Source organism: Anthonomus grandis, chromosome 5 (genome assembly GCF_022605725.1).
Source record: "Anthonomus grandis grandis chromosome 5, icAntGran1.3, whole genome shotgun sequence".
NCBI classification, from domain to species: Eukaryota; Metazoa; Arthropoda; class Insecta; order Coleoptera; family Curculionidae; genus Anthonomus; species Anthonomus grandis.
The window spans coordinates 28,209,386-28,231,659 of record NC_065550.1 but is presented as its reverse complement, the minus strand read 5'-3'; the positions used below and the strand labels follow the sequence as shown (position 1 = coordinate 28,231,659).

At 31.8% G+C, this 22,274-nt stretch overlaps 2 protein-coding genes across 2 annotated transcripts in view; one reads left to right on the top strand and one right to left on the bottom strand.

Annotated features, from left to right (window-relative positions):
* Positions 1–15,408, top strand: part of LOC126736668 (aminopeptidase N-like) — a 24,718-nt gene extending 9,310 nt beyond the window's left edge. The window contains exons 5-17 of the mRNA XM_050441141.1: positions 3,357–3,498; positions 5,729–5,874; positions 5,938–6,103; positions 7,894–8,080; positions 8,132–8,379; positions 8,495–8,660; positions 8,718–8,913; positions 8,966–9,267; positions 14,232–14,410; positions 14,529–14,708; positions 14,761–14,910; positions 15,091–15,163; positions 15,226–15,408. Of these exons, the coding sequence (XP_050297098.1) occupies positions 3,357–3,498; positions 5,729–5,874; positions 5,938–6,103; positions 7,894–8,080; positions 8,132–8,379; positions 8,495–8,660; positions 8,718–8,913; positions 8,966–9,267; positions 14,232–14,410; positions 14,529–14,708; positions 14,761–14,910; positions 15,091–15,163; positions 15,226–15,351 (2,261 nt within the window). The 3' untranslated portion in view covers positions 15,352–15,408. The remainder of the gene's footprint in view (positions 1–3,356; positions 3,499–5,728; positions 5,875–5,937; positions 6,104–7,893; positions 8,081–8,131; positions 8,380–8,494; positions 8,661–8,717; positions 8,914–8,965; positions 9,268–14,231; positions 14,411–14,528; positions 14,709–14,760; positions 14,911–15,090; positions 15,164–15,225) is intronic.
* Positions 15,018–22,274, bottom strand: LOC126736673 (origin recognition complex subunit 6). The gene is made up of 5 exons (XM_050441156.1): positions 21,979–22,274; positions 21,802–21,925; positions 21,512–21,753; positions 15,611–15,783; positions 15,018–15,550 (listed from the first exon to the last, which is right to left on the bottom strand). Exons 1-5 carry the CDS (start codon positions 22,041–22,043, stop codon positions 15,420–15,422), a joined length of 735 nt encoding a protein of 244 aa, XP_050297113.1. The 5' UTR covers positions 22,044–22,274; the 3' UTR covers positions 15,018–15,419.

Below are 22,274 nucleotides of genomic sequence, written 5' to 3'. Positions count from 1 at the left end.
ATGACTAACTGGAAAAGATCAAAAATTGCATGTTCAAATTCCAAAAACTAGGTTTATTATCACAGAGTACAGAGAGTAGTTGATTATAAAAAGGGGAATATAAAATACATTAAAAATTCAACAACATTAAAACACATAAAAAATAAAACTTCATTTATAAGACACAAACCAATTATATAAAAGAGAAGTAGACTATTAATTCCAGATAGTTACATTAAAATGTTTGTCCAAGATAGACCAAAATTTTTTTAAGGTTTCTTAAATCTAACAGGACAGTCTATTGAACTTATTTCAAGAGGAAGGTAGTTAAAGATTTTCTTACCCATATAAACAATTGTAAATTTGTTACAGTTAAAATATTAAATAAATATTTTTGTATTTTTCACTAATTTTGCCTTTTTTCAATCACTTGTAGTCAATTTTATATATAAATTCTTATTTAATTGTCCAGATAGGCCAGGCCATTATATTCCCATTTCCAATGGCAGCCATTTTTTCTCTTTACCAACGAAAGCCATTTTTAACTTTATCCAGACTTTTTTAATATATCCCATGTATTCATCAATTTTTCATGCATCCAATAATTTTTTACAAGCAGTCAAATTAGTATTTTTTCCAGATTAGAACTTATTTCATTTCTATTATCAGACAATTTCAGCTCTTTTCTCTTTATATTCCTTGCAGGTGGCCAGCTATTTTTTCTAATTTTCCTGGATAAAGATGTTTTTTATGCAGTTGAATAGTGTGAATAAATGTTTTAATTCCTTTAAAAGCAATAAACAAAACATTAAATGCCTGAAAGTTGTAAATGAAGTAATTCGAGAAAAACAAAGGCTTCGGAGTCTTAAGTGTAAATGTCGACGTATTCCGGGCATTTAAAATATTTTTTATGTTATTCCAGGCATTCGATATACCTTTCATTATTATTTCAGACATTTGACGTAGTTTCTTATTTTATTCCAGAGTTTATAATTTTTTCGACGAATTTCAAATATTATTCAAGTTTTTTCCAGGTTTTTTATGGTAATTTTTCAACCTATTCCAGTCTTGAAAAACGCCAGGAATATAATTAAAAAATGAGGTGAAATGCCTGGAATAACATAAAAAATTATTTGAAAAGCGAGGAAAACGTAAAAATTATAACGCTCCATACATAAAATAACGTTAAATCAAAAGCCTGGAAAATATAAGAAATTACCCCAAAAACATTTAATAAAATCAAACTAAATTTTAAAGGAAGAAGAGGTATACAAAAATAATTCCCAAATCATGGCATAAAATGCGTAAGATTCTATTGAAACAATGTTTTAAATCAAACTTTAAACACTTGAAAAGTCCGAAAAAAAGTGCAAAATGCTGAATAAGGCCTGGAATTAATTTAAAATTAATAATAAATACCTTAAAAGACATTTAAAATGATGGCATAAAAATCTAGAGAGAAATGAAAAATGTGTGGAATAAAATCAAAGTTACGTACTTTTATCAATACAAAATAACTTAGAAAACAGTAAAAAATTAACACAACAAGATCTACATGTATATTAAACGCCTTGAAAAAAAATGTAAATTGATCTCAAATGCCTGTAATAAATTTATTTACTATTTTATTTTTGGAGGAAAAATTTGAAGAAAACCTATAGAGGAACCTTTTTTATCCTTTTTCCTCGATCTTTAACAATTTCTTTCAATAATTCATATACTGTGGATATAGAGTTGAGGTATGGTCTTAACCTTATAATTTACTTTAAACCCTTTTTAATTTAATCAGGCAGTTGCAGACTGCAGAAATTACTTTCAAGAAATGCAACTAAAGAGACCAAAACTCAGATCTTCAAATGCCTGAAAAGTCTGAAAGATTGCCTTAAAAAATTACATTAGGAGACTGAAAGGAGTAAGGCATTATTTAATTTTCCTGAAAATAGAAAAATATATTACACTGGACTTGAAAAACGACTTCCAATGCCTGGAATGGAAAAGAAATGCCTTGAATTGCCTTGGCAGTTACTTTAACTGCCTGAAAACCGACTTTATCAATATGGAAAAATGACTTTAAGTGCCTAGAAAGAGTAAGAAATCATTTAATTGTCTTGAAATAGGCAAAATTAATCATCTTAAGTGTCTGTAAAAGGTGAAACTTGACCTTATTTTGCCTTGAAAAATGACTTTAAAAATTCTTGGAATAAATAATCTTTGAAGTCTTCCTGAAAGAAAAGAAATTACTTGAATTCCCTTGAGCACTGACTTAAACTGTCTAATTGAAAAATTATTTTAAATGCCTGACCTTGAGTGATTGAAAGAAGGAAGTACTGAAATGCGGAAAACTGCCTGAAAAATAAGAAATTGGCTGAATTGGAAATTTGAAAAGTGACTACCTGTTTAAAGGAGATGTAAACTGACCATAGGAATTTTGGAAAATTACTTACTTTCATTAAAAAATTACTTCTGGAACGAATAATGTAAGACTTCGAAAAATTTATGAGAAAGTAATAAGAAATTCATTGAACACTGAATTTAGCTATCTGAAAGAGGAGAAAACTGATTTTATTTGCATTAAAAAAATACCTCAAATGCCTGGAATAAATCATGAAAGGCTTTAAAAAGTCAGTCAGAAAAAAAACAAGAAATTGCTTGATTTGTATGAAAGGGATAAAAACTGACCTAAGAATCTTAAAAAGTGACTTCAAATGCCTGGCCTTAACTGTTTAAGAAAAAAAAAACTGACTCTATATACTCTCATTAAAAAAAGAACGAATTGCGAAGACTTTGAAAAGTCTATCAGAAAGACATAAGAAATTCCTTGAAAACTGAATTTAGCTATCTGAAAGAGGAGAAAACTGATTTTATTTGCCTTAAAAGAAATTCTTCAAATCCCTGGAAGGAATGATGAAAGACTTTAAAAAGTCAGTTAGAAAAAAACAATAAATTGCTTGATTTATATGAAAGGCATAAAAACTGACCTAAGAATCTTAAGAAGTGACTTCAAATGCCTGGAAGAAATTATTATCAGACTATTAATACTATATATATTTTTAGCATTATATCGCATATTTTCTCGCCATTTGTGGTTAAGTTTTTTTCCCTATAGTTTAAGTTGTTTTAATTCCAGTTAATAGTGTTTCCAACTTATAATCAAAGCCATTTTCATGGTTCTTTTCTTAGTTGACGGGAAATACAAAAAAAAATTAAATGTCTGGAAGAACAAACAATCGTAACTCATCTAAAAGACAATAATGAAAATGGTCGAGTCTAGCCAAAAATCTTCTTCTTAATCCACTTTTGGCAAGACCATTTTCCTATATATGTCTCTAAAGATCTAAGATATAATGACCTCTATTAATCCGGTACTAAATTTCTAGGTTATGCCAGAACGTTTATGCCATGCTTCGACGAGCCAAAATATAAAGCCCCACTAAAATTAACCATGCTAACTGACATTTCCAGTGCCAACATCGCATCATGGGTCAGCAACACCAAGGAAGTCTCCACGACAAACGAAAAGTAAGCATTTAGACCCAATTTCTTAATATATATATAATAAGTATATTATAATAAACTCTTGGTTTTATTATAAGAGCTATATCAGACTTCACTAAAATATCAAGTAGAATCATCTTATTTAATTCCCTAATAAAATCGCGATTACTTTATGCGGCTCCACTCTGGTTCACATTGTTAGACTTGAATCTGTTTAACGTAAATTTCTGAAACATATCGCTTTTAAAACTGGGTTTATCCCGAATAAGGATACGATCAGCACTTGTTACTCAGCCGATTCAATATGCTTTCCCTTCATCAGGAAACCATTTTTTCAAATTATGTAATGGTCATAAAAACTGCCCGGAATTAGCAGCTCTACACTTTGTTGTATCTTACATTAATACTAGAAGACAAAATATGTTTTACTTACAAACATATAGCAGAAAATTAGCAAAGAAAGAGCCTTTATACAGAGCATGCTCTTGGTTTAACTTGGTCCATTTGAGTCTGGATGTCGATCTCTTTAATATGTCTTCTCATCATTTACAAAAATTATTGTCAAATATTATTGTAAACCTATTAATACATATAATCAATCCTATATTTACATTGAGCACTGTCCCTGAATATTTTAAAACCTCAGTTGTTACTCCCGTCTATAAAGCTGGTGAAAGATCAAAAATTACAAATTTTCGTCCAATTAGTGTGATTACAAATTTTGCCAAAATTTTTGAAAAATGCCTAAAAGAACGACTCTCTAAATTCTTGTCTGATAATAACATTTTATCTAGAAACCAATTCGGATTCCGCACAGGTATTAGTACTTCGGACGCTATACTCCTGGTCACAAGAACCATAATGAAACACCTCGAGAAAGGTAAAAAGTGCCTTGCAACTTGATCTAGCGAAGGCTTTTGACACGGTACCTCATGGGAACCTTCTTAATGTCCTAAATATTTATGGTGTCAGAGGGGTTGTGTTGATGAATACCACAGGGTACCGTTCTTGGGCCATTACTTTTTTTAGTCGATATAAATTCATCAACAGATATCTTACTTGAAAATAGTATGGTGGTTTCTTACGCTGACGATACTGTGGCCATTTTTATGTGTGAAACTTGGGAAGAGGTGTGTGAAAAAACATCTTTAGGTTTAAGATTAATAAAAAATTGGCTAGACTCTTTCAAACTTACATTAAATGTTGACAAAACCAACTACATAGCTTTCTCCCTAACAAATGCCAATCGTCCTAATTTCAATAGCATCCAGGTAAATGGATTTGAGAATGAAATAAGGGATGTACAATTTACTAAATTTTTAGGAGTAATCATCGAGTGGAAACAACATGAGTTAAGATTAACTAATAACATTAAAAAATTAATTCGGAAATTTTATATGATTAGGGAAATTCTAAACGAAGAATGTTTTTACAAAGCACTTGTAGAGTCTTTACTGAGATATGCTATAAAAGTATGGGGAAGTTCTTATGAAAATTAATTAAAACCTTTAAAGACAATCCAAAATTACATTCTTAAAAATCATTTTTAGAAAGGAAAAAGTGTTTTCAACATACCTACTTTACAGTGAAAGAATACTGGCAATTCGATCTTTATATATTTTAAGTGTTTGTTCTTTTATATATGAAAACCCTAAAATAGGTGTACATGTTAGTCATACTTACTCTACCAGGTTTAATATTGAAGGAAACTTATAGGTTCCCAATAGTACTACCAACCTAAACCTTAGGTCATTTCACTACCTTAGTGTAAAAATATACAACATTTTGCCGCAGTAAGGATGACAGGTAACAGAAAAGCTTTTAATAAGAAATGTATCAACAAAAGAACTTTTACTGCTCATAATTTCGAAAAGTTTTTAACGTTATTCTGAATTGTTTTTCTTGATTCCAAGTAATAAAACTTAACTATAAACTATATCTTATTTTAATATTTATCCAGTTAGTTTTTATTATTAAACTCTTAGTATTATAGTTATTATGGTACATACAGAAATTAGGTTTTTTAGGTACCTAATATATAATACAATAGTAAACATAAACATTTTTGTATAATATAAACCTGTATGTAAGAATTTAATTTTGGTTATATGTGAGTATGAGTTGATATGGCTCTTATTTTTTTGTTTCTTGCACATATTTTATATTACCTATTACTTATATTTTCTTAGTGATTAGGATTAGATTCCTGTTAAACAATACATATATATTTGAATATTTAAATGCCAATTTTTAGCAACATAGTAACAACCGTATTCGAAACCTCCCCAACCATGTCCGCTCACATGTTCGCATTTATGGCCAGTGAAAACTTTAAGAGTTTCTCGAACGCGGATCTGAATAACGGTTTCGAGTTTTCGGTGTTTACTAGACCGAGGGCAGGTAATTATTGAACTTTTTTTTTTAACAAAAACCCCGTTTAATTTAAACGGTTTCAAATTGCAGAAAACTACATTAGTGTAGCAACAACAAATGGGCCAATGCTGCTTGATATTATGGGGAATTTCACTGGGATTCCTTATGCTGACTTGGGCATTAGCAAGCTGACTGTCGCTGGTGCTCCTGAGTTTATTCCCACTGCTAGAGGAAGTTGGGGATTGATCACTGCTAGGTAGGAAATAAATATTGAAAATTAAGGTGGATTTTATAAGTGTATTAAGTTATCCACTATAAGCTCCTTAAGGTGGACCCAATATCTGCTGAGACCAACTATTAAATGGGCATAATTTTTAAGTTACTTAGGGAAGAAATTATATTTTTGTATATATAATCACAGAAGATACGAGCCTTTTAGGTAATCAAACACAATCCTGAAGAAACTTCCAACAATTGTATGTAATCTAACAAAGTTTAATCTTAGGACATTGGCTCTTAAACTACAAATTACTTTACAACTAAGGTTAATTTGCGATTAAACTGTTGAAGATAAATAATTTAAAAAAAATACTGAAAGCTCTGCTAAGCTTTCTAGTTGTATCTCGATTGTTCACTTGGTCTACTTTCCTTCGATATCTTAAGCAGGCCACACACCTAAGATACAAATGTTGCGCCACAAATGTTTTTCCACAAATGTATCGGACAGTATTTAACGCGCGCCTGTTATTTAATTTCGATCCACACACCTAAGATGCATTTGCTTCTAAACAGCCTTTGAAGCCACACCGCATTTGTGTTTGGCATGCATTTCTTGGTACATCGTTTGGTCTCTTTTCCTCTAAGTAATAGCAGATTTAATAAAGAAAAAGCAACAATTAAAACAATTGCTAGGGTCAATGGTTATGACGATAAGATTATTGATAAGCTGATTAGAAGACATAGGTTTAAAGTTAATCTTAAAAACTCTACCACATTTCAAAAGGATGAAAATAAGCAAACTTTTGTTGTAATACCATACGATCCTATCTTGACGAGAGGCTTTGTAGAGTTTTAAAAGAGTTAGGTCTTAGAATGGTCTCCAAGTTACGAAATCTTTTAGGAAATCCAAAAGATAAAATAAAGACCCATGAAAAGTCTGCGATCTATGAGATTAATTGCAACGATTGTGATAAAAAATGCATAGGACAAACCAGAAGATCAATTAATGTCAGATTTAAAGAACATGTAGCTCATGTGAAATATGGAAGAGTTGAAAAGTCAAGTGTGGCTGAACATGTTTTAAACACTGGTCACTTTGTAGGGATAGACAACTTAACATTACTTAAGCCAGTTAAAAACAATAGAAAATTAGATGCATACCAAAGTTTAGCAATTTTCAAAAATCAGAAAAACATTTTTAACAGGGATAAAGGCCCAATCCCTTATAGTCAATTATATAGTTTAGTTAGTGTTTAAAATTTGTTTGGCCATGCTTCATTGCTTTTTCCGCTCTATTAGTTACATCATTAGTACAATGTAAATAGTTTTAGTTTAGTTTTAATCTTCTCCCGAAGATGCTAACATCGTTAGCGAAACACGTGTCGAGATTAAAAATAAAGAGTTTTGGTTAGTGATAAAATTGTCTCATAATTTGAGCATCACACCAAAAGTTCCAACCATAGAACTATTCTATAGTAAGCTTGAAATTTTTCATAATCATTTAATTGCTTTGATACTTCAAAATTTCTCTTTTTGGAACAACCATTGTTATAGGGATGAACCCAGTAACGACGTTTTCTTCGGTTTTGCCTTAATAGTTGCCACATCATAAAATCATCGTCATCAGACGACGGCATGGCTACAAATGCGGAACAGACTAACTAAACCCTGATGTGCGTGCTTGTACCGCATTTGTGGCAAATGTACAAAATGTTGAAAACGAAATTATGTCGAAAGACAAATGTGGCGCCACATTTGTAACTTAGGTGTGCGGCCGGCTTTAGTGCTCTAGCTTATTGGTCCCTCAAATAATTTCTCTTTATCCAGAGAGCAGCTTCTCATAGATGAAGGAACAGACCGAACTGCAGCGAGAGACATCCAGACAATAACCGAAATCTTGGCCTACGGTATCGGCCGTCAGTGGTTCGGTGACTACGTGACGGCCCAATGGTGGTCGGAAACTTGGCTCAACGAAGGATTCGGTAAATTTTTCGAATATCATTTGACACAGTTGGTACGTGCTGATGCCATAAGGCTTTTCCTGTTTTAATGAAGACTTTTTCAGTTATCATCTGACTACCAGATGCTGCCGCAATTCATAGTGAAAGAACAGCAGAAAGTGATGAAAATCGATGCCTATCCGGATACGTTGGCGTTGTCGAGTGATGCTTCAAATGTTACTACCAATGCTGATTTTGATGCTTCTTACGGTGACGTGTCTTACTCGAAAGGCGCAACGATTCTTAAGATGTTGTTTTTGCAATTTGGGACAGACGTGTTTCAAAAGGCTTTAAACACTTATTTAAATGAAAAGTAAGAACAACTTGTAGTTACTTTAATAGATTCGTTTGCCTAGGAGACTCAGATCAGCGCTACATTTACTTCGAATAAACTGGGCTTCTAATAAGCTCAATTAACTTCTTTTTAGCAAATACAGTACAGTTACCAGCGAAACTCTCCTTGACGCCTTCCAAAAAACCATTGAAGACCAATCTGTCGACTTAAAAACTGTCTATAACTCCTGGATTTATGACAAAGGCTATCCAGTACTAGATGTCTCGTTGTCCAGTGACAACAAAGTTACTATAAAGGCCGTAAGTTCCAGAAAACATTCTCCTATATTTTCTATCATTTAGCAATCATTACTTTAGTCCAAATTCTCATCATCACTTAACAAAACTGGCGAAAACCTGACATCAACGTGGTGGATTCCTTTGACCTATACAACCTCGGAAAATCCGGACTTTGATAGCATAGTCTTCGACTGGACTGCTCCAGACAAAATTTCCGACTTTAGTGTAACCCTTCCGGATGCCGGATGGATTGTTGTTAATCTACAAGCTGCTGGTAAGTCCTTTAAAAACTCTGATATTTGAAGAGTTTTGTTATGACTTTTTAGGGTTCTACCGAGTGAATTATGATGAAACTCTCTGGAATAGATTAATTACTGTTTTAAATAATCCAACCACTTGGTCAACTATAAACGTGCTGAATAGGGCACAATTGTTGGACGACGCCTTCAATCTGGCAAGATCAGTAGATGGCACTGACGAGGAAATCAAAGCGAACTACGCAAGAGCTTTTAAATTGGCTGAATATTTGCAATACGAGACCGAATATCCACCCTGGTATACTTTCTTTACTGAAATGCAATATTTGTATGAGAGGTTACAGGATGACGTTACTTCAGCAGCCCTTAAGGTAAGATTACTCGTATAAGCACACAATATTGTGACTACTGAATTATCACGTAGAACTTACCGGACAATTGGCTGGATTTGTGAATTCACTAACTTCGCCATCTCTTGAAGTGTTTGGAGTGCGAATGAAAATATAGACATATATAACCGTGTTTTTATCATTAGAACCATCTTCAGGAATCCTTTTATATTTTCGAAAGAAAACAAAAATACTTTATGTGGTTCCTAAATTATATCAAATGTTTCAGTCTTGATATTAAAATATGCGTTTAAAAAACTTCAAATTTGATGGATCTTGGTTGCTAAAATTGTGTTGTAACTAAGGAAGTTTTAAAGGTACAAGAATCGTTCTTATATGAAAATATTGCATAAGAAAAACTGAAAAAATTAGAAAAAAAATGTCAAGATTATTTCGTTTTTATCTTCAAATCCATCCTCAGAAACCCTTCAAAATTGGTAGCTGTTAGACCTCAGTTCATGAAATTGTCTCTAACTCAGTTTTTAAGAACCAAAAAACGTTCCCTTGTATTAATAAATTTTGGGTAAGAAATTGGGACTAAAACCCTTTTAAGAATTTTCCAATTCTTTCATAAAAAAATCTCAAGAATAGTGAAAATTTGCCCAGAAAATGAGCAAAAAAGACATTCAAATCAACACTTCCCTAACTACCCAACTAATTAATCTGACTGCTACCCTCAAATTAATTATATCTATAAATGTAAAAAAAAAAATTGAAAATATATTAACATGTTTATTTATAAAACCCCAGAAATACAAATATCTATATGGATTCATCTTTTGATCACTACTTATCAACAAACTTACCTAAGCAATAGAGTGTAGGGCAATATAAATGACCATTACATAATGCAAATCGTTAGTATTATAGTATATATAAAATACTTAAACATTTTTAAAACAAAAATAAATCCAGATGACAAGAATGGCATAAGAGTATAGTAATTTTACTATGATTTAAGCATTCTAACTCTTATTTTAAACCGCCCTTTTACACCACTATGGTAAATAATACATTTTCCGCACTTTGATGAGAATCTTAGTAAATATAAATCATTCTGTCCCAGAGTATCATAATTATGGACAGTACTTCTGAGGTCAAAGCTAATATTGAAATGTCGTGAAAAGTCCTCGTGTAATTTGATAAATATTAACAGACATCTGACAATTACAAATACTCTCCAAAGATATAATTTCATACTGAGTTGGTAAATTATGAATATTTTTGATTGTCCGATTTTGTAAAGTTTTATTAAATACTGTGGTGTTGCGGAAACCATAGACTTTTCAAATATTGTATATGACACTTATCACAGTGAACAAGAGAATAGAAAATATGTACTGTACACAGGTGCATCTAATTAATTTTTTTAAATTTCAATGTGTTGTTCCCAACTAAGAACCTCATCAATCCAAAGACCAAGAATTTTAATAGAACTCCAGTATTTTACGTTCTGAACTCCGAAAAGCATTACTTGATATTCTTTCGAAAGGAAACAAATATGTATCCTGATTTTTTAATATTTAAGGTAAGTTTAAGAGATATTAGCCAGTGTCGAAGGAGACTTAAGTCATGTTTTATATTTTCTTTTATACTCTCAATTAAAGAGCCAAGAGTAACATCAGCATTTTAATCTTATTTTGCCTTTTAACTATTCAGATTTAAAACGGAGTTCATATAAAGAAGAAATAGAGTTGGACCTAAGATTGAGCCTTGTAGTACGCCACCTGTGACATTTCGCAAGTCAAGAGACTTGTACATGTGAATCAACGACAGCTTATAATTCAAATTATAAATTAATTGCAGCAGAAGTTGTTCTCCAGTTTTATAATTTACAGTATTTCTTTAAAATATTTTAGATATTACTCGTAACACTGAGATTGAGCAATAATTTTCTGATGAGTATTGATCAGCACCGTTATATAAGAGGCTCCATTTGGCGATTTTAATACCTATAGGAACACTTTCACTTTTTAAGACTATATTTATTACCTTGCAAAGAACAGGACCAAACTTTTAACTTGTTATATTTTCCTAGAGTAGCTTTTCCAAATTCTCTAGCAAAATATGAGTGTTTTGCTTGTTTTCTGAACTCTTTGACTTTAAAACTTGCAAATCGTGATCGCTACAAGAACTTCCACTTATAGACAATGGACTTATGCATGACTATTAGTAGCTTTTATAGGGTCGTAATCAAGGGTCTCTTTTACATAAATCGCACATTCTCCACCACTTTTACTTACAAAATCTGCATTGAAACCAGGTAAACCGTAATCATGTTTCTCAGCTTCCTGGCACGATTATAATAGATATATCCTATCGAAATTCTGATAATAAAACCTAAACTTCAGTAAGTTTATTTTTTAATGACCTAGAGTTCATATATAGAGAATATTTAATCCATTTTGCTTTTCTATGCACATATCACGGTAAAATTCACACACGTCCTTGTAAATTTGAGATAATTTTGATAATTGTTATTATCACTTGATATAAAGGCCATTATTTCAGAGAGATGCTGTGAAGATCTTAATTATAATCATTGTTTAGAAAAATGTGTTTGATTCCAGTTTACCCTTGACGTTTCCAGTTCTAATTATTTCATCCTTTATTTTCTTTGCCCTAAAAGAGAGGATAGAAAGAGGCTTATTTGCATTGCATTTTCAGACACTTCAACTTTTAATTCTTGAAATATTCTCTTTATATATGAAATCTGATCTCGAAACTCTCCTAGACCCATCACATTATATTCTCTGTAATCACTAAAAGCTTGTGTTTGATCTCACAAGGCCTTGCTGTCTTTTATTTGAAATTGAAGTTTATCCTGTTCTTTTTTTAACTGCTTAACTGTTTTCCTTGACAATTGGAGTTATTTTTGTATTTCTTGAATCTCTTTAAGTTTGTTGCTAAGAAAGACAGAAGGTTGTGACAACTATGTTTAAAAAGCTAAAAAAGTTTGATGACATTAAAATCTTTGTACTTACTTTACCTTAACTAAAAGGCCTGACTAAAAGAGCAAATCATGAACAAAGTAATTACGTACCTGTAGAAGGTAACAAATATTTAATTCCTGTTGAAGTAATTCTATCGATTCTATTTACTTAAGATTATAATTTTGTGCAGATTATTTTTCAAGTAGAACATTAGACTAGAAGTCTATGTTTTAAACCAATAATTTGGCTTTTAAATAGTAAAGTTTTCATATTAATTTAGTAAGGATTTTGAACATGTTGGCTGTATTTATGAGGTAAACCTAAAACAAATCCTTGCACTTCATAAGTAGCCTATTTATTTCCACAAAGTTCCTTTTAAAAAAATTGTAAACATATCCTATTTACAGTTATGGCTATTCGCTATACGTTGGAATTTGCAAGTAAAATAATACGAATTTTCTTCCGGCATTTAATCTGTTTGCTTGATAAAATTTATAAATCAACCAAGAATGCCTTATGTTTTAAAAGCAACTTTTTTTTACTATTGTTTAAAAATCTTGTGGACAAAAAAATAAGAGTATTTCTTTATTGTAACTATTTGGTCTCTGTTTATTCGGATAAAAGATTTGTTTTTGATATTTTCCATAAATACAAGTCAGTTTCAACAAGATCGTTGCATCGCGTTGGTAAATATGGGTCGCGCAAAGCATTGTAGCACCGAAGAAACGCGTCTAATTTTGCATTTGAGGAGTCAAGATAAATCCTATGCATTTATTGCGAATAAGCTTAAAAGATAATCTTGTGTAAACTTCAGAGTTTTAAAAACTCAAAATAAAACGGAAAATGTTCCTGAAAATCGAGGCCGTCCAAGAAAAACCACACGGAAGACTAATAAGCTTATTGTAAGTCAGTAAACAACCTTTTTTCCACATCAATCTTTATAAAACGAAACTTAGCACTAGGACGATAAGAAGACCAAAAATTATATGGTCGAGTGGCCAGAAAAGTCCCATTTCTAAGCAAAAAGATATAAAACAAAGACTGGCATTTATTAAGAATAATTTTAATGAAAATTGTCAGAGAAATTGGTGCAACATACTTTTTAGTGATGAGACGAAGATTAACTTATTAGGATCAGATGGAAGATTATTCGTTAGAAGGACGAAAAATTAAGAATATAAGATGGAAGTATCAAACTGTGGGGCTATTTTTCCTACAATGGAGTACGTCCCATATTTTGGATTAAAGAGACCATGACAAAATAAATTTATTTTGATATCTTCGATAGAGTCATGCTACCATATGCCAAAGAAAAAATGCCTATAAGGTGGGTGTATCCACAAGATAACGACCCTAAACATACGGCACGGATTGTTAAACAGTGGTTTACACAAAATAGGGTTTCGGTTCTGGAATGGCCATCACAATCGCCTGACCTTAACGCTATTGAAAAGCTTTGGAAGGAGCTGAAAAACCTTAAATAGCTTGTAAAAACACAACAAATAAACAAAATTTATGGAAGGAAGTTCAGGAAGTTTCGTATTCCATCCCAGTTGAAACATGCCAAAAGTTGATCGATTCGATGCCACGAAGATGCGCAGCCGTCCTCAAGAATAAAGGTTATTCTACCAAGTACTGACTCGCTTGTTTTGCGGTACATTGTAATTATAAATTTTTATGGCCATTTTTGAAAAATACTCTTATTTTTTTGTCCACTATAAAACGTGTAAGAAATAAATTATTTATTCATAATTACAAATTAAACTGGCAAAGAATAACGTGTATTTATTTTTTTATCACTAATGGCATATGCTGTACAAATATGAAATGTTATTGTTTTTTCTCTATGTAGCACAATATATTATTAGAAATATTCAAATAAAACCAGGCACTAATAATAAATTGAACTAAATAATAAATTGAAAGAACTTTGATGATATAATGTTCCCCGATTAATATTTGCTATCAGAAAAGATTTTAACAAACAGCATGTTAGACAATTTCTTATTTTAGAAAAAAATCCTGGACATAGTGACCCCTCAAGTAATAATACCAGACAGCATCCAGGACGTATCCCATACAGAAATCTTAAAAAGAAATCTAATTCTTCAATGGGCATGTAGGCTGGGCCACGAGCAATGTATCAGTTGGGCGCAAACAGAATATGCAGCTTTCCTAAATGAGCCCCAGAGGTAATAAATAAATAAATCCTTAAACATATAAAAGTTGATTATTAAGGATGATACTACTGTATATTTATAATTTTGACGTACTAAATACATTTAATATAGACCGTTAAACTCTTTTTAGTATTGACAGCAACTACAGGGACGTCATTTTGTGCGCAAGTGTGGCGAACGTGAACGACAGCGATGCCAAGAATACCTTCCAAGTGATAAGTTCACTATTACAAGAATCAATTTTGCCCTTTGAACAAAAGGATTATGCAAAGGCGTTGACGTGTTTCAAGAATGAACTGTGGTTAAACGAGTAGGACTTATCGACTTACTACAATGACAGTTTTTACATTATATTTTTTTAGGAGTCTTGAGTTGACCAACAGGTGGATATTACCACTATTCCCACGAGTTTTCTATGACACCATGCTGAATGGTTTGATAAGTGATGGCAAAGACAAAATATCCACGGTTATTAAATATGTCAGCCCAAGAGATTTTGCCATTGATAGCTAGTAAGTGTATGAAGACATAACCAATTAAGAAAATTTAAAGTTAATATTCCATAACCGAAAAACTTATAAGGAATTTAAAATATTTATCTTAAAAAAAAGCATTTAACTAACATACTATTTTATAATTTATTTATTGATAATGGATAACCCTAACAAAACAATATTTCTTTCTAATTTTAGTTGGTTATACAGCCAGGGAGACCTTTTGATAAAAACAGCGAAAAAGATATTTGTACAAGAGAACATTGACTATGTAAGTATTCACTAAAATATTCCCAAAAATGGTTCCATACAATAAACTACGCATTTTTCCAGATTCAAGCCTACATAGACCTTAATCGAATAGTTAGTGGAAAACCCATTGAGGCAGTCAATATTGCAAAGGAGAATTTAAAATGGGTTGAAAAATATGGCAGTATTTTGACTTCTGTGATTGTATAAAAAAAGTCCAAAGAAACTTGTATTGTTAATTAAATTTACCTTGAAGATGTTAATTTATTTATGAAATTTTATTTTACTGAATCAATAGTTTGTCCCCTTTGCTTTAATTCCTTATAAGCTTCTTTTAAAATCCTATTTTTCCAAATTTCATAATCCTCCTCTTCTTCTTGTTCCTGTTTGTTTTTTGCCTCTTGATCATCTAAAATAATAAATAGTACAACATACCAAATATATTTAGGTGCATAGACAGTAGGTATACCTGTCTCAATCATATATTCTTCTTCCATTTTATTAATTTCTTTGTTCTTTTGTCTAGTTGCCTTTTTACTTAAGCCCAAATTCTCAAATGAGGCGACCAGCTCCCGCCATTGGGATGGTTTAAGTCTACTTAATAATGCCAAACGAGTTTTGTCTATAGAAACTTTTTTTGCTCTACAAAAGGACAATTGCTTATCAATTGGTCTAGGTGAAGAAGAATTATTAGGGAGAGGTGTTTTTACAAAAACAAAATTGAATAATGACCAAATTACGTTTACATCAATAATATAAAGTTATGTTTTCATTTTGCCTCTATTCCTTTGATACACTGATCTTAAAATTTTTCTACCAATAAGTTCTGTTTTGGATTGTGAAATTCTACAAAAAAGCAGCTAATAGAATAAAAACCTAATAGAATTTTGCAATGAGAACAAATTATATTTAAACTTTGATAAGTGTTCTGTATTATGTTATTCTCGGGGTACTACAATTATTAATTGGAACACAAATTGGGAAATGATTCTTTGAAAAGGGTTTCTTATACAGTGTGACCCATTTGTTTTCGGGTCACACTGTATAAAAAAGTCAACACTGGTCAAAAGTTTATTTTTGGTGCGTTTTTGCTCGGGTTTTTTTTAAATGTTAGGTCCAGAAAAACTGCATCATTATAACAAAAAAAAATTCTACCATGCAAATTCCAAGGCCTACTAATGTCAGTTTTTAAGGGCAAAATTTTAAGAAACCATGCTAGGCATTTTTTTAGCAAAAAATTGTGCACACCACTGGATTCGGCTTCCCCCAAAACGGCCTTATACCAAATTTCACCAAAAAATATTAAATAATAACAATTTTATGATAAAAAAAAGAAAAGCGCTTTACTTCTAAATTGTCTCTAAAAATTATTGAAATATTGAACTCTATTGTGTCTAAAAATTATTGAAATATTGAATTGTCACATTTGACATCTAACTGTCAAAAGTGGTAATAGTCAAACGTGTTTAGATCGTATTAGTAATCATGGAAAATTTAAATTTAAGAGAAAAAATTGAAATTGTTCGTCTTGTTGGTGGTAACACGCGTTCGATGAGAGAAGCTGCCAGAGAATTTAATATTAGGCATCCTGATAGACCAGTAAGTCTAAGTACTCTGCAACGTGTTAATAAAATTTTCAATGAAACAGGATCTGTTTCGAAAAATCTACTTAAAAATAGACATAATGGACGGCGTAGGCTCAGAAGAAATGAAAATTACATTTTGGAATATTTTAACGGCAATCCTCTAAGTAGTGTCAGAACGGCTAGTTTGGTCCTTAACATCCCCAGAGAAAGTATAAGAAGATGTTTGCAAAGAAATAACATAAAAGCATTTAAGCCAAAATTTTTGCACACCTTAGAGGATGGTGACCAGGCAAGAAGATTAGAGTTTTGCTATTGGCTTCAGGGAGAATATTTAAACAACAGAAACTTTCTAGATGAAATCCTTGTTAGCGATGAACCCACTTTTACCACAAATGGCGTAGTCTCCAGTCAAAATTGCCGCCACTGGTCCGTGCAGAATCCAGAATTTATAATATATGCAAGGAGACAGTATTCGCAAAAAATTAACGTTTGGTGTGGAATACTAAGCAACAAAATTATTGGCCCTTTTTTCTTTAATGGTAATTTGAATACAATTGAATTTTTGAATTTTCTTGAGAATGAATTTTCGAACGCATTAGAAGATTTACCCTTAAGATATCACCTTAATTTGAAGTTTCAATTAGATGGTTGTCCTGTCCATAATGCTCGTTTAGTAAGAGACTAGTTAAATCAACATTTTGAAAACTGTTGGGTAGGACGAAACAGTCCTTTCGTTGAGTGGCCACCGAGATCCCCTGACGTAACGCCACTCAATTTTTTTCTCTGGGGCTTACTTAAAGAAAAAGTGTACAAATCAAGACCTCAAAATTTAGAAGATCTACAAGTCAGAATAATACAGGTTTGTTCAGAAATTACTCCAGAGCAAGTCCGTAGAGTTATTTTAAATGTAGCCAAAAGGAATGTAAAATGCATAGAAAACAATGGTAGATTAGTAGAAATTTCAAAAATTTAGTAGCGGTTAATTTTTAATTTTTTTGTTTGTTGTTTTTATTTTATTTGTATTTATTTTTGTTAGTTTATTGTTTGTTTTTATTTGTATTTAGTTTGAAATTGTTATTTGCTTGTATTATCTTTGTTCAATTTGTTTTTTTCATGGCTATCTACACATTTTTAAATGTAAATAAATGCATAATTTCCCTTTTTATTTTTTGTTATAAAATTGTTATTACTTAATATTTTTTGGTGAAATTTGGTATAAGGCCGTTTTGGGGGATGCCGAATCCAGTGGTGTGCACAATTTTTTGCTAAAAAAATGCCTAGCATGGTTTCTTAAAATTTGGCCCTTAAAAACTGACATTAGTAGGCCTTGGAATTTGCATGGCAGAATTTTTTTTTGTTATAATGATGCAGTTTTTCTGGACCTAACATTTAAAAAAAACCCGAGCAAAATCGCACCAAAAATAAACTTTTTATCAGGGTGACCCGAAAACAAATGGGCCACACTGTATAAAAGATCCAGGGGTCCTATTTGACTAAAAAATTACTTTTTCTCTACATATTGATGATAGAATCTTAGGTTTTATAAAAGAACAATGTGCAATTTAATAAAATAATGATAACACTTTATTATTCCTATGTCTTTTGTAAGCTACAATTTCCATTAGTATTATGGGACCCTGAATACTAAAACAACATTAATAGACTTGAGAAAATCCAGAATATGTTTTTAAGGCTATGTTATAAAATTAATTGCCAAATTGTGAACCACAACTGCACATTAGCCCAATCTCATTTTAACTTTCCAGAACTTGAAAAAAGATGTACTATGTCTGATGTTTTAGAATTATTTAACATCATTAACAACTTGTTAAACTCTCCAAATATTCTTTCTAAAATTATGTTTAATGTACCTGCATGTAGACTTAGAAATCATGATCTATTTTGTATTGTAGAATGAATTATTACCAGAACTACCCTTTGGTAAGAATGTTAAAGGCTGTTTTTTCCATTGTAATAATTTTAAGTTCCTAAAACTAGGTAGGTCATAGGTAATTGTTTTGTGATATACAGGGTGTTCCGTTGATCATGTTACAAACTTCTAGGGCAAATAGAAAACGTCAAAAGAAAAACAAAAGTTCATATAAACATGGGTCCAAAAAAGCTTCCTCAGGGAGATAGAGCTCTTTGAAAATAACCTTTAAAAACTAGTTTTTTTTTTTAATAGCTCCGGAACTACTTTAGCTACCGCAACCAATTTTGAGAGGTAAATTTTTGTTAGTACGTTTATTCTTTAAAACCTACTAAATTAAAAAAAATTTCCCAGGGGCTTCAGAATCAGGGGGGTATTTGGTAAATTTAGGGCCATTTCTTTAAGACTTTAATTTCTGCCCGTTTGGGCATTAGTTTATGATGTTCCTATGCTTTTTACATAAAAAAGGTGCTCTTAGTAAAAGTCGGTAAATATCACCGTTTTTGTGGAAATTGACTAAAACCAAACTAAGATACAGCCTGAATTAATTATTTTAATGATAATAATAATGCTAATTCATTGCCAGTGTCAGTATTTTTTAAATTTGTCACTGTCAGTATTTTTTACATGATATTAATTTCCTTTTAATTACGGTTAAGTAATGGAAGATTACACTTTTGCTGAATACGCCGATATGCTTTTAATTTATGAGGAAGTTCGATGTAATGGTAGAGCTGCTTCTCGACTATATGAAGAGCGGTTTCCCGAAAGGCGAATCTTTTTGAAAGGGTCAATCAACGGCTCAGGGAGACTGGCTCCGTTAAACTAAAACGCCAAGATAATGGCGCGCAAAAGAACATCCGAATCCCGGATTTTGAGGAAGAAGTGCTTTTGAAGATAACCCATCAGTAAGTACTCGAGCAGTAGCTGATGCGATGCATGTAAATCATGTTAGGGTATGGAACGTTGTTAAGGAACAGCTTCTTCGGCCCTACCACCTGCAAAAGGTGCAATCATTAGGACCCAATGATTTTATGCCCCGCGTGAATTTTTGCCAGTGGTTTCTTGACCGGTGTACAGAAGAACTGCAACTTCAAAAGAAGGCATTTTTAATTCTAAGAATAATCATGTGTGGAGTGAGGAAAACCCTTATGGTATTCATTTTAGGAGCTATCAACATAAGTTTTTGGTCAATATGTGGACCGGCATTGTTGGAGAACGCTTAATTGGTCCAATTATGTTGCCTCCTCGTTTAACGGGAAATATTTATTTAAATTTTTTAAGAAATGTACTGCCAGAACTATTAGATGATCTGCCCCTAAATATACGACAGAACTTATGGCTACAACACGATGGAGCGCCAGCTCATTTTTCACTTATTGTCCGTGAGTTTATAAATGAAAATTTTGGAAGGCGCTGGATTGGCCGCGGAGGCCCTGTCATCTGGCCAGCGCGCTCACCAGATTTGACACCCTTAGATTTTTTTCTTTGGGGGCATATGAAAAGTCTCGTATATGAAACTCCCGTCAGAAGAAGACCTGGTGGCCAGAATTTCCGCAGCTGCTGAAATAATCCAAACCACGCCTGATATTTTTAACCACGTCAACCTTAATATGGTGCGTAGATACAATAAATGTATCGATCGTGGCGGCCGGCATTTTGAGCGATTAATATTTTAAGTTTATTTTTGTAATACCACTCTTTAATAAAATTTGTTTACGTTTCTAAAATTGTTAATTTGTTGGTTTTTTATTTCACTTAAAATCATTTAAACATTTTATGCCTCAAGGTAATTAAAGTGACAGTTAATTAATTTGAGTACCAATTTAATAAAGTGGCTACCTTAACTTTTTTTAAACATTTATTTTTTATTTACGCCAGATTTTTTTTTTAATTGTTTATTAATAATAATAGGTAATTCATTTTTGTCATCTCATAACTTGCTTTTCATCAATTTTCACAAAAACGGTGATATTTACCATTTACCGACTTTTACTAAGAGCACCTTTTTTATGTAAAAAGCATAGGAACATCATAACCTAATGCCCAAACGGGCAGAAATTAAAGTCTTAAAGAAATGGGCCTAAATTTACCAAATACCCCCCTGATTCTGAAGCCCCTGGGAAACATTTTTTTTATTTAGTAGGTTCAAAAGAATAAACGTACATACTAACAATAATTTACCTCCCAAAATTGGTTGCAGTAGCTAAAGTAGTTCCGGAGCTATTAAAAAAAAACTAGTTTTTTAAGGTTATTTTCAAAGAGCTCTAGCTCCCTGAGGAAGCTTTTCCGGACCCATGTTTATATGAACTTTTGTTTTTCTTTTGATGTTTTCTATCTGCCCTAGAAGTTTGTAACATGATCAACAGAACACCCTGTATAACCCAACACTGTGTAAAATTAAATTTGAGTAAGTATTTAGTAAGACATTACTTAAAGGTTGTTATTGCTTAGGATAGGGCTTTATAGTAAGATTAAATTATTATTGTAATATCAGGATACTATTTTTAGCTTTTATCTGTTTGTATCCTCTAGACTTAATAAATAAATAAATTATTTCATGCTAGGGTTCGATGCAGCTGATTTTCAAAGATACCATCTAATACATTGGTTTTTATAAACTAAATCACTTATTAAAGTATAGAGCTAAATTAGTGATTTAAAAATTTAGGATAATTAACATTAAAATTGCCGAGATAAGAAACACATTTTTGGAGAGTTTTTGCCCATAAACATGATGTCCATTACAAACATGTTTATGTCTGTTAAAGCTTTACACCTCTACCATTAGCAAAGATTTGTATTATAAAAAACACAGAAAGTTTTTATAGGATCTCAAGAAGTAAAAACTTACTTGCAAGCCAAATAGATAGCAACAGCAACATACTGCGGATGATCCATATCTTTAACTTTATGATCTATTTGCTTATATTTCTGTAAAATGTCTTCAGCATCTTCCTTAATAGCTGTACAGCCTAATTGTATACAACCGTCTGAAATTGTGAGAGGTTTATCCAGGCCCAAAATTTTTTCCAGGTTATTTAGACTGTTTTGGTATGCAGATCTTTTAAGACCACACAATGCTAAAGCTACTGACTAAAAATTAAGTGAAAGTCAATGTAGAAGCGACTGTGAGGACTTTACCTTGTCGAAGCTGCTTCCTATCAATTGGGCTGCTAAATCTAAGCAAAGAACTGTTTTAGCTTGATCATCCAAGGTTTTAACTAACGCTTTGGTTTGGTAGAGGCGTATAAACTCTTCAGACTTCCTAAGAATCTCAGTTAATATGGTTTTAATGTTATGTTAATGCATTAGTCTTACTTCAGAATCGCTTCATCGTAAACATTTAGTCTCTGAGCAGTAGTTTGTAGCAGCTTTCTGTCCATCTTATTTGAGGAAACTATTGGGTAGTTATAATGTAAGGAAACTATGCAGAACTTTTCTCTCTTCCCTTTTGTTTATGTTGTTAATTCGCTTTTTAAAAGTAAGTCAAATTGACATTGATGACAGATAATTTGGCGGTAAATTAATGACCCGTTGTAAAATGTGGATTGCTCATGGAAATAAGGAATATTAAGGTTTTTTATATGTTCGTATTAAAGGGTACGTGCTTAAGT

Coding starts and splice junctions, on each gene's coding strand:
- LOC126736673 (XM_050441156.1), bottom strand. CDS start 22,043: ATGGACAGAAAGCTGCTACAAACTACTGCTCAGAGACTAAATGTTTAC. Junction 21,754..21,801: donor TAGGAAGCAGCTTCGACAAG/GTAAAGTCCTCA, acceptor CTTAATTTTTAG/TCAGTAGCTTTAGCATTGTG. Junction 15,551..15,610: donor AGAATATATGATTGAGACAG/GTATACCTACTG, acceptor TTATTATTTTAG/ATGATCAAGAGGCAAAAAAC.